At 42.7% G+C, this 13,772-nt stretch overlaps 1 protein-coding gene across 3 annotated transcripts in view; it reads left to right on the top strand.

Annotated features, from left to right (window-relative positions):
• Positions 1-13,772, top strand: part of shq1 (SHQ1, H/ACA ribonucleoprotein assembly factor) — a 56,166-nt gene that overhangs the window by 31,088 nt on the left and 11,306 nt on the right. For all 3 annotated transcript variants that reach the window (XM_041980103.1, XM_041980101.1, XM_041980102.1), the window contains one exon: positions 6,383-6,503. In XM_041980103.1, coding sequence (XP_041836037.1) covers positions 6,383-6,503 — 121 coding nt within the window. The remainder of the gene's footprint in view (positions 1-6,382; positions 6,504-13,772) is intronic.

Here is a 13,772-nt window from a genome sequence, read left to right as displayed (position 1 = left end):
AACCTACCAGAACCCTCAGGTCATCTGGATCCAGGTTCTTATCAGTTCCAGAGTCAGAACCAGACATGGAGAAGCTGCATTCAGCTCCTATGCTCCACATGTCTGGAACAAACTCCCAGAAAGCCTCAGATCAGCTGAAACACTCAGTTTATTTAAATCCAGGTTAAAGACCCACCTGTTCTCTGCTGCATGGACTAGTTTTTATTTACAGTCCAGATCTGGATCTGGATCTTTAAGCTGGAATCTTAACTTCATTTCTTTATCTGAGCTTTTTCGTGCTGTCTTTATGTAATAAATTTTCTCTTTTTTAATCTTTGTTTTTCTAATGCGCTTGTATTTTTTTCTTCCCCTGCACCTTGCCGTAATGTTTTTATGTTTTATGTAAAGTACTTTGAATTGTCTTATACATGAAATGTTTGATACAAAGAAATTTGCCTTGAGCTGACACCTGCACTTTGCTGGGTTAAACATGCTTTTGCTCAGCATGTTGTCACACATGCATGGAGACGGTCCTGACACCACACCTCTTCACCCCGTACACATGTACCTCTAAATACACCTGTACTACTAAATACACCTGTACCTCTAAATACACCTGTACTACTAAATACACCTGTACCTCTAAATACACCTGTACTACTAAATACACCTATACCTCTAAATACACCTGTACCTCTAAATACACCTGTACTACTAAATACGCCTATACCTCTAAATACACCTGTACCTCTAAATACACCTGTACTACTAAATACACCTGTACTACTAAATACACCTGTACCTCTAAATACACCTGTACTACTAAATACACCTATACCTCTAAATACACCTGTACTACTAAATACACCTGTACCTCTAAATACACCTATACTACTAAATACACCTATACCTCTAAATACACCTGTACTACTAAATACGCCTGTACCTCTAAATACACCTGTACCTCTAAATACACCTCTACTACTAAATACACCTGTACTACTAAATACACCTGTACCTCTAAATACACATGTACCTCTAAATACGCCTGTACCTCTAAATACACATGTACCTCTAAATACACCTGTACTACTAAATACACCTGTACCTCTAAATACACCTGTACCTCTAAATATACCTGTACCTCTAAATACACCTGTACTACTAAATACACCTGTACCTCTAAATACACCTGTACCTCTAAATACACATGCACCTCTAAATACGTCTGTACCTCTAAATACACCTGTACTACTAAATACACCTGTACCTCTAAATACACCTGTACCTCTAAATATACCTGTACCTCTAAATACACCTGTACTACTAAATACACCTATACCTCTAAATACACCTGTATGTCTAAATACACCTGTACCTCTAAATATACCTATACCTCTAAATACACATGTACCTCTAAATACACCTGTACTACTAAATACACCTGTACCTCTAAATACACCTGTACCTCTAAATACACATGTACCTCTAAATACACCTGTACCTCTAAATACACCTGTACCTCTAAATACACCTGTACCTCTAAATATACCTGTACCTCTAAATACACCTGTACTACTAAATACACCTGTACCTCTAAATACACCTGTACCTCTAAATACACATGCACCTCTAAATACGTCTGTACCTCTAAATACACCTGTACTACTAAATACACCTGTACCTCTAAATACACCTGTACCTCTAAATATACCCGTACCTCTAAATACACCTGTACTACTAAATACACCTATACCTCTAAATACACCTGTATGTCTAAATACACCTGTACCTCTAAATATACCTATACCTCTAAATACACATGTACCTCTAAATACACCTGTACTACTAAATACACCTGTACCTCTAAATACACCTGTACCTCTAAATACACATGTACCTCTAAATACACCTGTACCTCTAAATACACCTGTACCTCTAAATACGCCTGTACTACTAAATACACCTGTACCTCTAAATATACCTGTACTACTAAATACACCTGTACCTCTAAATACACATGTACCTCTAAATACACCTGTACTACTAAATACACCTGTACCTCTAAATACACATGTACCTCTAAATACACCTTTACTACTAAATACGCCTGTACCTCTAAATACACATGTACCTCTAAATACACCTGTACTACTAAATACACCTGTACCTCTAAATACACATGTACCTCTAAATACACCTGTACTACTAAATACACCTGTACCTCTAAATATACCTGTACCTCTAAATACACCTGTACCTCTAAATACACATGTACCTCTAAATACGCCTGTACCTCTAAATACACATGTACCTCTAAATACACATGTACCTCTAAATACACCTGTACCTCTAAATACACCTGTACCTCTAAATACACATGTACCTCTAAATACACCTGTACTACTAAATACACCTGTACTACTAAATACACCTGTACCTCTAAATACACCTGTACCTCTAAATACACCTGTACCTCTAAATATACCTGTACCTCTAAATACACCTGTACCTCTAAATACACATGCACCTCTAAATACGTCTGTACCTCTAAATACACATGTACCTCTAAATACACCTGTACTACTAAATACACCTGTACCTCTAAATACACCTGTACCTCTAAACACACCTGCACCTCTAAATACACATGTACCTCTAAATACACCTGTACTACTAAATACGCCTGTACCTCTAAATACACCTGTACCTCTAAATACACATGTACCTTTAAATACACCTGTACTACTAAATCCACCTATACCTCTAAATATACCTGTACCTCTAAATACACCTGTACCTCTAAATACACCTGTACCTATACCTCTAAATGCACCTGTACCTCTAAATGCACCTGTACCACTAAATGCACCTGTACCTCTAAATACACCTGTACTACTAAATACGCCTGTACCTCTAAATACACCTGTACCTATACCTCTAAATGCACCTGTACCTCTAAATACACCTGTACCACTAAATGCACCTGTACCTCTAAATACACCTGTACCACTAAATACACCTGTACTACTAAATACGCCTGTACCTCTAAATACACCTATACCTCTAAATGCACCTGTACCTCTAAATACACCTGTACCACTAAATGCACCTGTACCTCTGAATACACCTGTACTACTAAAAACGCCTGTACCTCTAAATACACCTGTACCTATACCTCTAAATGCACCTGTACCTCTAAATACACCTGTACCACTAAATATACCTATACCTCTAAATACACATGTACCTCTAAATACACCTGTACTACTAAATACACCTGTACCTCTAAATACACATGTACCTTTAAATACACCTGTACTACTAAATCCACCTGTACCTCTAAATACACCTGTACCTCTAAATACACCTGTACCTATACCTCTAAATGCACCTGTACCTCTGAATGCACCTGTACCACTAAATGCACCTGTACCTCTAAATACACCTGTACTACTAAATACGCCTGTACCTCTAAATACACCTGTACCTCTAAATACACCTGTACCTATACCTCTAAATGCACCTGTACCTCTAAATACACCTGTACCACTAAATACACCTGTACTACTAAATACGCCTGTACCTCTAAATACACCTATACCTCTAAATGCACCTGTACCTCTAAATACACCTGTACCACTAAATGCACCTGTACCTCTAAATACACCTGTACTACTAAAAACGCCTGTACCTCTAAATACACCTGTACCTCTAAATACACCTGTACCTCTAAATACACCTGTACCACTAAATACACCTGTACTACTAAAAACGCCTGTACCTCTAAATACACCTGTACTACTAAATACACCTGTACCTCTAAATACACATGTACCTCTAAATACACCTATACCTCTAAATACACATGTACCTCTAAATGCACCTGTACCTCTAAATACACCTGTACTACTAAATACGCCTGTACCTCTAAATACACCTGTACTACTAAATACACCTGTACCTCTAAATACACATGTACCTCTAAATACACATATACCTCTAAATACACCTATACCACTAAATACACCTGTACCTCTAAATACACCTGTACTACTAAATACACCTGTACCTCTAAATACACCTGTACTACTAAATACACCTGTACTACTAAATACACCTGTACTACTAAATACGCCTGTACCTCTAAATACACCTGTACTACTAAATACACCTGTACCTCTAAATACACATGTACCTCTAAATACACATGTACCTCTAAATACACCTATACCACTAAATACACCTGTACCTCTAAATACACCTGTACTACTAAATACGCCTGTACCTCTAAATACACATGTACTACTAAATACACCTGTACCTCTAAATACACCTGTACTACTAAATACACCTGTACTACTAAATACACCTGTACTACTAAATACGCCTGTACCTCTAAATACACATGTACTACTAAATACACCTGTACCTCTAAATACACCTGTACTACTAAATACGCCTGTACCTCTAAATACACCTGTACTACTAAATACACCTGTACTACTAAGTACACATGTACCTCTATATACACCTGTACTACTAAATACACCTGTACCTCTAAATACACCTGTACTACTAAATACACCTGCAGAAACACTCTGGCGACCCTGCTGTGGTTGGATGGATCAGAGATGGATAGGAGGCGGATTAGAGGGAGCTAGTGAACCACTTTGTGGAGTGGATCAGCCGGAACCGGCTCTTTAAGAATGTGAACAAGATGAAGGAGATAGTGATTGACTTTAGGAGGAAACCTGCCCGCCAGTCCATCAGGATCCTGGTGAGGAGGTGGAGGTTGTGGACAGCTAGAAATACTTGGGTGTGCACGTGGACAGCAGACTGGACTGGAAGATCAGCACTGTGTTTAGGAAGGGGAGGGGAGACTCTCCTTCCTAAGGAACTCAGATCCTTTAATGTCTGCAGCAAACTGCTGGGGAACAGCAGGATCATGAAGTGGATCCATGAAGCTTGTAAGGTCATTGGACACAACCTGGAGACAGGAGGTCCCTGAGCCAGCTGGTCTCCATCATGGACCAGTCCTCACATCCACCACACAGCGGAGGCCAGCCGAGCTCTTTCTCTACCAGACGCTGCAGCTCCCCTTCATGAAGAGGTTCAGGAATCCTTCCTTCCCAGATCAGTAACTCCATGTGTGAGAGCTCTGCGTTTACACACCTACCATCCATCGTCGTGGTTCTGGATAGTGTGTGTAGAAAAGTTTTATTTATTAGGGCTTCCTTTGTTTATGTTGAGTTTATTTTCTATTTCTCTCTGTTTTCATTTTCTTATATCTGTTTTTTATTTATGTATTTATTTTATTCTGATGGCTCTGCAGTAACAGAAAATTTCCCTCACAGGGATGTCTGTCTATACATACAAGCATAAGGCATGCATAAATAAGAAGAAAAACATTATAGTGTGAACATAATGTCAGTTTTAGTCTTTGCGTGGGTGGGATCGGTTTGGAGCGGCAAGTCAGGAATCAAACCTCAACCTCCGTCAGCAGAACTCGCCTGCATTTCCAGACATTTCTCAGTGTTTCGTACTGGATCCATATTAACAGCAGCAGTCCTTGTTTCCATGCTTTAATGTGGCGTCACCTGCAATGAAACACACTCTGTAGCCTCGTGGACTAGACTGAATAACCAGGTACAGACTTAAATGTACCAATAACTAAGCCTAGCAGAAAGCCTCTGCCAGACATGAACACTTCTGTGGATGAGCTTTAGGGGGATTTTAAAACGCATAAAGATGAAGGATTTTAGACCTTTGTGTGTAAAATGAGTGAAATTTGCACTGCAGCTTGCCTACGACGGGTTCCGGGCTACAAAATCACACAGTCACAGCAAACTCTGGTTTTTACACCATTAAACTGATATCCTGGGAATCAAAACCAGAAACTACTTGTGTGTATTGTCCCAGATGAGATGCTTCTTAAACACTTCTTAAACCACGTAGACGAGATGCCTGCAGCAGGCTGTCGTCTCATACCTCAGCTTTTATGTATGGAACAGTGACAGCACATTACATCTCTCTGTGAGGTCTGCCAAAGATCTGAACAATTTTAAATGTCTTTTGAAAACTTATCTCTTTACTTTGGCTTTTAACCCTAGAGAGCGGGATCATTAGGCTAGGTCTTTTAATTTACTTATATTTTTATCTGTTATTTTATTGTTTTAAACTGCTTGTTTTATTATGATTTGATGTTTTATTTTATCTGTACAGCACTTTGGGTACCCTGGGGTATGAGAAGGTGCTATATAAATAAAGGTTGATTGATTGATTGACTGCAGGTTTTAAGATGGATGCCATCTGCCAGCTGCTGGAGCACTTTGTCACCCATAATAAAGGTGAAATAACACGCTGTTTCCTTCTGCCTGCCATGCTGCATTCCTGTGTCCAGGAAAAACCTGCGTCCTCAAATGTCTGCTGGATATCCACAAAATCTTCAGAGAGAACGACCCGGCTTACATCCTGAATGATCTGTACATCACAGACTACTGCATCTGGATCCAGAGGGTGAAGTAAGTTTACCAACCATGAACACACATACACTAACTTCATCACCTCCACTGTTCTACTTCCTGTTAACACAGATATCTAACCAATCACACGGCAGCATGTAGCCGTGTGGATGTGGTGAAGTTCAAACAGAGCATCAGAATGAGGAAGAAAGGGGATTTAAGAGACTTTGAATGTGGTATGGTTGTTGGTCTGAGTATTTACTGGGATTTCCACCCACAACCATCTTCAGGGTTTCCAGAGAATAGTCTGAAGAAGAGAAAATATCCAGAGCAGCATCTTCTGATGCTACTTCCAGCAGGATAATGCACCATGTCACAAAGCTCAAATCATCTCCACCTGCTTTCTAGAACATGACGATGAGTTCACTGGACTCCAACGACCTCCACAGCCACCAGATCTCAGTCCAGTAGAGCAGCTTTGAGATGTGGTGGAACGGGAGATTCTCATCATGGATGCAGCCGACAAACCTGCAGCAACTGTGTGATGCTGTCATGTTAATATGGAGAAAACCTCTGAGGAAGGTTTCCACCACCTGCTTCATCTATCACACCAGGATTAAAAAGGTCCGACCCGGTACTAGAAAGTGGACCTGATGAAGAGGACGACCCGGTTCTAGAAGGTGGACCCGATGAAGAGGACGACCCGGTACTAGAAGGTGGACCTGATGAAGAGGACGATCCGGTACTAGAAAGTGGACCCGATGAAGAGGACGACCCGGTACTAGAAGGTAGACCCCGATGAAGAGGACGACCCGGTACTAGAAGGCGGACCCGATGAAGAGGACGACCCGGTACTAGAAAGTGGACCTGATGAAGAGGATGACCCGGTACTAGAAGGTGGACCCGATGAAGAGGACGACCCGATACTAGAAGGTGGTCCTGATGAAGAGGACGACCCGGTACTCGAAGGTGGACCCGATGAAGAGGACGACCTGGTACTAGAAAGTGGACCTGATGAAGAGGACGACCCGGTATTAGAAAGTGGACCCGATGAAGAGGACGACCCGGTACTAGAAGGTGGACCCGATGAAGAGGACGACCCGGTACTAGAAGGTGGACCTGATGAAGAGGACGATCCGGTACTACAAAGTGGACCCGATGAAGAGGACGACCCGGTACTAGAAAGTGGACCCGATGAAGAGGACGACCCGGTACTAGAAAGTGGACCCGATGAAGAGGACGACCCGGTACTAGAAGGTGGACCCGATGAAGCGGACGACCCGGTACTAGAAGGTGGACCCGATGAAGAGGACGATCCGGTACTAGAAGGTGGACCTGATGAAGAGGACGATCCGGTACTAGAAGGTGGACCTGATGAAGAGGACGACCCGGTACTAGAAAGTGGACCTGATGAAGAGGACGATCCGGTACTAGAAGGTGGACCTGATGAAGAGGACGACCCGGTACTAGAAGGTGGACCTGATGAAGAGGACGATCCGGTACTAGAAGGTGGACCTGATGAAGAGGACGACCCGGTACTAGAAAGTGGACCTGATGAAGAGGACGACCCGGTACTAGAAAGTGGACCCGATGAAGAGGACGACCCGGTACTAGAAAGTGGACCCGATGAAGAGGACGACCCGGTACTAGAAAGTGGACCCGATGAAGAGGACGACCCGGTACTAGAAAGTGGACCCGATGAAGAGGACGACCCGGTACTAGAAGGTGGACCCGATGAAGAGGACGACCCGGTACTAGAAAGTGGATTGATGGATTGATTGGCTCTCTATGAAACTTGGAAGACTACGGGTGGAGGTGCTTCCCACACCTTCCATGGGTGTGACCATCCACCGGCACTGCAAGCCAAGCATCCGAAGTCTGCGTTTAAGTCCCAGATGAAGCAGCTCCATGAGCTCTCTTCTCGTCCTGGATCATATTTTAAAATGACGTACAGATTTCTAACATGACCCAATGAGCACATTTCTCTTTAATGAGCAGTTTTCCTCTTGGCCAGAATTCAGGAAGCAATCTGCTGCTGTAGGCTCGGCGCCCAGATGCAGACACTATAAGGTCTACAGGGATTCAGTGAGGACCCCACCATCACCAACTTCCTCTAGACTTTACCAAAGGTCTTGAATTCCACTCAGAAAGATGTTTCAGATGCTGGAATGCTAGAAACGAGCAGGATTTAGAGATGATTGGATCTCGTGCTGCAGCATGGTGGTGGCAGATTGATGGTCTGGCTGCTGTTGTGCCGAAAAATTTGCTTTGCCAAGGGGAGCTTTATGGGTATAAGCCTCCTCCTGATAATCTGATCTTTTAAAAATAATTAGTGCTGGGCACGTTAACGCATTTATCGCGCGTTAACGCAACTCTTAATTAACTCCGTTAATATTTTTAATCCATGTCTCCCTCCCTGCTGCAGCGGTGATGATATAATCAGGACAGAGCGGGTTTATTAACATGAAGAGACGTTTTCTGTCTGGAACTTAAGAAAGAAGAAGAAGAACCGACGTTTCTCTTTGTCTAAACCTGCAGATAGCAGAACATCGTGATTTTTGGAGGGAAACTTTTTATTTATTTATTTTTTAATAAATGCGGTTTTAATTTATGCCAGACAGCAAAGGTAATCCATGTTTTCTGACTTTTACAAGCGTGCAGCATAAATCGGGTCTTCTTCTGCCTCTGGTTCGGTGAATCTTGGTCATATTAAGATGAAACTTCCAGCTGTGGAATCTGTGAGATGTGAGCTTTCAGTAGAGGAGTCATTTGTTCGTGTTCATGGGGAAACATCATCTGTGTTTACATGTTTTTCAGACTTTGTGTAGCTGGTCTTTTAATTATTGTTGTCTTAACTGTGTGTGTTGGTGATAGAAATGGTTTTACTGAGCTGGTAGCTGAGATTCTGGACTTTCTGTGGATACCACACATGTTTATAGTTACATCTACAGACCTGACGCTACACCCGGAAACCAGATGTTAACCCCTTAACTCCCGGTAGCGGAGGCTGCAGGTGCAGAGGTGAAGCTAAACAGTCAAGCTAAGAATGAAAGTTTAGAGAATTTATATCCAGAAATGTGGATAATGAAGCAGTGAAGGTGCATGGATGGAAGTTATTGTGCATATTGTGAATATTTCTCTCTCCTCACCATCTAGAAGCTGTGAGATTCTCATCCTGCTTTCTGTCTGTTCACCTGATGCTGATATTCATCACATATTGTTCCTTCTGTGTTTAGAAGAAGCAGCTTCACAGCTTTAAATTCATCCTGCTGACTTTTTACCTTTTAGTTAGTAAATCCTGAACATTTCATCCTTCTTTCTCATAAATTTGTGGTTTTATATATGAAGAAATATTTTAACTGTTGCTGTTTAAAGAGAAAACTGCTGCTAAACCTGTTTATGTGTTTAGTGCAGGGGTTTGCAGCCTTTCCAATCCAAAGAGCCATTTTTCCCTCAGCCAGCTAAATAAAACTCCTTTAGAGACACAGATGTTACCAGACTTTTCAAAAAGGCAACTTAATATATATTTTAATGAAGAGCCAACACAGGATGTTTGTTATTTTTAAAGAACCACATTTTTATTTATTTTTAGATTTTAAAATAAAGAAAAACATAAAACTTTTATAAAAACAGGATAAACAGACTTTCTTCTAATGTAGATATTTGAGGAAAATGATGTAAAAGAAAAAAAAGTTCCTGGTTTCCAACTTAAAGACAAGAAAATAGATTTAAAAAATATTTGCACTCAGTAGCTACGTTTGCATGGCGAATATTATTATTATTAATATATCTAACCAACTGAAATCAATCTGATGGGAGATTCCAGCTGACATGTTTATATGGACGCTGGATGATCGATCAGCTGTATTTACATGATGGGCAGATTTAATACGATGGTAACGCTTTGGACGAGCGCAGTGCTGCTAGTTCAGAATGTTTTTTTTTTACTTCTGACGAAATGAACAATAATCCTGAACTTCATTTTCTAACAGAAATATATCTGCCACAGTCCCGATCTGAATGAATGAAACTTTATTAAACACTTTGTTCTTTACATAGTTGATTGTGGTGACAACAAAATCCCACAAAGATTATCAATGGAAATCAGATTTATTAACCCATGGAGGTCTGGATTTGGAGCCACACTCCAAATTAAAGTGTAAAAACAAACTACAGGCTGATCCAGCTTTGATGTAATGTCCTTAAAACAAGTCAGAATGAGGCTCAGTAGTGTGTGTGGCCTCTACGTGCCTGTAGGACCTCCCTACAATGCCTGGCCATGCTCCTGATGAGGTGGTGGATGGTCTCCTGAGGGATCTCCTCCAGACCTGGACTAAAGCATCCGCCAACTCCTGGACAGTCTGTGGTCAACATGGCGTTGGTGGATGGAGACATGATGTCCCAGATGTTCTCTGCTGGATTCAGATCTGGAGAACATTAAATAACAGCACAGAGTAACATGTACCCTCCATGCTGCACCACAAGTCCCACCCCCTGGACCACGAGTCCCACCCCTGCAGGACTTGACCATAGGTCCAGAACCTGGTCATAATTTCTCTCATCACATAAACGATCAAAAGTCTGCACAGCACCAATGACTTGGAGAAGACGTCCCTGCTTCCTTTGCTGTTTCTGACCCTGATCTGTAGATGTGCAGTAACTAGTAGATTTTACACTAGCGAGCTTCGTTAACACTTAAAAGGAAATAAAAGTTCTCTTTTCTTTCTGACATTAGCTCTGTTGTTGCAAATGTACCACGAAGCCACCAGAGGTGGAAACGTTTGCTGGCCAGAAATAACTAATGACAATAGCTAAAAAAAAAAGCTAATGATGCTATTTGCTAACGCTTCCATGCATTGTTACACGATAGTTAGCTGTATTCCTAGCCGCTCCTTGTACATCTGTCGTTTCACATGTCTAATCGGCTGTGTGTTTTTAACCTGGTTCTTAGTTTCTAGCACACCCAGGAACGTGGTGCTGCTCACTCTCTCCACCGTAGCATCACTGACGGTGAGGGATGCATGCTGGAGGCCGCCCTCCTGAAGTCCACATCCATCTCCTTCATCTTCTCCACGTTCAGAGAGAGATTGTTGTGTTCGCACCACAAGGCCAGGCGGCCCACCTTGCTCCTGTAGTCTGGCTCATCCTCGTTGCTGATGAGACCCACCACAGTCGTGTCTTCTGCAGACCTGATTAGGAGGTTGGAGCTGGGCGACGGTGTGCAATGGTGGGTCAGCAGAGTGAAGAGGAGGGGGCTCAGCACACATCCTTAAGGGATCCCGTGTTCAGTGTGGTGATGCTGGATGAGTTCCTGCCAACCCGAACCGCCTGTGGTCTCCTGGTCAGGAAGTCCAGCAGCCAGTTGCACAGGGAGGTGTTAATTCCCAGCTGGTCCAGTTTAAGAATGAGCTGTTGGGGGACGATTGTGCTGAATGCTGAACTGGAAGGGGTCCAGGGAGGGTGGGAGGACAGACTTTATGTAGTGCAATACTAATTGTTTAAAGCACTTCATAAGAACAGGAGTGAGGGCTACCGGATGGTAGTCATGGAAACAGGAGGACAACCTCTTCGGGACAGGGATGGTGGCTCAGCGAGATGTTAAAGGTGTCCGTGAAGACATCCGCGAGCTCCCCGGTCTCTCAACACACGACCAGATTTGTTACCAGGACCAGAAGCTTTGTGAGCACCGATCCTGCTGAGTGTCCTCCTTACGCGGTCCGGGAACAGCGTCAACGTCTGTTCGTCAGGAGGGGGTGGAGACTTCTGTGCAGGTGCCCTGCTGTGTACTTCAGAACGAGCGAAGAAGTCATTTAGCTCGTGTAGCAGAGAGGTGGAGCTGTCACAGGTCTGCAGGGGGGTTGTAGTCCTCCTGGATGCTTCTTTCCCTCTGATGCCGAGTGACCGGTTGGCCTCGCGGTCCTCAGGCCTTTACATCCTAGATCACATTCACCCGTTCACACACACATTCAGGCACTGGCCTTTAACCTGTTTGTGGTTATTATGTTATTGGAAAATTGTTCTTTAACCATGAAGGGGAGACAATCTGAGGGGAAAGTTAAATGTGGAGATTTTAAGTGTGAGTTTGAAAAGTACATGCTGAACCTCAATAAGAACTCGATGTCCAAACATTGTCCAGTTTTAGGAAAAATTCAAAGAAATGTTTTTCAAAAAGTATAAAGAGAAAGCAAATGTATGTAAACCAGTACAATTAAATATGAGTATTTGTGTGTGTACTCATGTACGTATACATTCAGATGTGTACATGAGTACGTATGCGTACATGTCTACTTTTATTTTTTCCTGTATCTATTATTTTCTAAGGAAGATCAAAGCGTTTTTACTCCATCCTGCTCCTTTTCGGACTCCATAGAATTTGTCATTTTTTTCTTTGTAAATAAGGAAATCTCAATCCTTCGAGAATTTAAGCAAATGCATCTTTCCACCGCAGCTGAAGAAGCGTTCCTTGTGTGACGTTGACACCGCGGTGTTGATGCTGGACGCAGACGGACGGACAGCTGGTCCGTTTTCAGGGAGCTTAGCTCTCGGTCGCTTGACGCAGAAGACCGAGGAAACCACCGGAAACCACCGGAAACCACGGGGGCAGTACTGAGCAGAACAGCTGCCATGTGACCAGAGAAAGAAACAAACCAGAGAAGAAGAGGATCAGGAAGGGAGAAAAAGAAGAAGAATGAAGATGAGGACAACTGTAGAAACTGTGCGAGCTTTTGAAGACTGTGAGTGTTCAGGGTGTGTTGGGTGCTTGAAACAACGTTATAGTGATGCCGCTGCTAAACCGTGTCTGAAACTGACTCAGCAACCATGGCAACGCGTGGAGGTATGAGGTCGGTGGCGTATGACGTTTGAAACAGAAATCACTATTTACGTACGTAAGGGAGCACAAATGGGCTTTTCTGCTGGTGCTGGGACTTCCTGGCATTGCTGATGGGTCCACTTTAAACAAACCCGGTCCTCTTCCATGGATGGTACGGTTGGTTTGAAGTGAACCCTCCTCAGACTGGTACGGATCAGAGAGGTGGATCCTGGTCCGCTTAAAAACGGCAGGCCCCTGTTCAAAGGCAGGACGTGATGTAAGCGCGACGTGTCAGATACGACGTCTTTTCTAAGGGGTTGTTTTGGGGAATTTTGCCCTCTAGTGAGCAGCTGTTGTAAATATGTGACGTCCAGCTGGTTTGTTCTGCTTCAGTTTTGTGTGAAAAACCAAATGAAGAGGCAAAATGTTTCTGAATTCCCCTCCCAATCGAACCGAGCCACCTGGACCATCCTGGTGTGGATGCATCCTTAGAAAAAAGTCTGATTTTCTTTTGACAG

This window comes from Melanotaenia boesemani, chromosome 3 (assembly GCF_017639745.1).
Source record: "Melanotaenia boesemani isolate fMelBoe1 chromosome 3, fMelBoe1.pri, whole genome shotgun sequence".
Taxonomy (NCBI): domain Eukaryota; kingdom Metazoa; phylum Chordata; class Actinopteri; order Atheriniformes; family Melanotaeniidae; genus Melanotaenia; species Melanotaenia boesemani.
The sequence above is the reverse complement of the archived record's forward strand: the minus strand, read 5'-3'. Positions and strand labels throughout refer to the sequence as shown.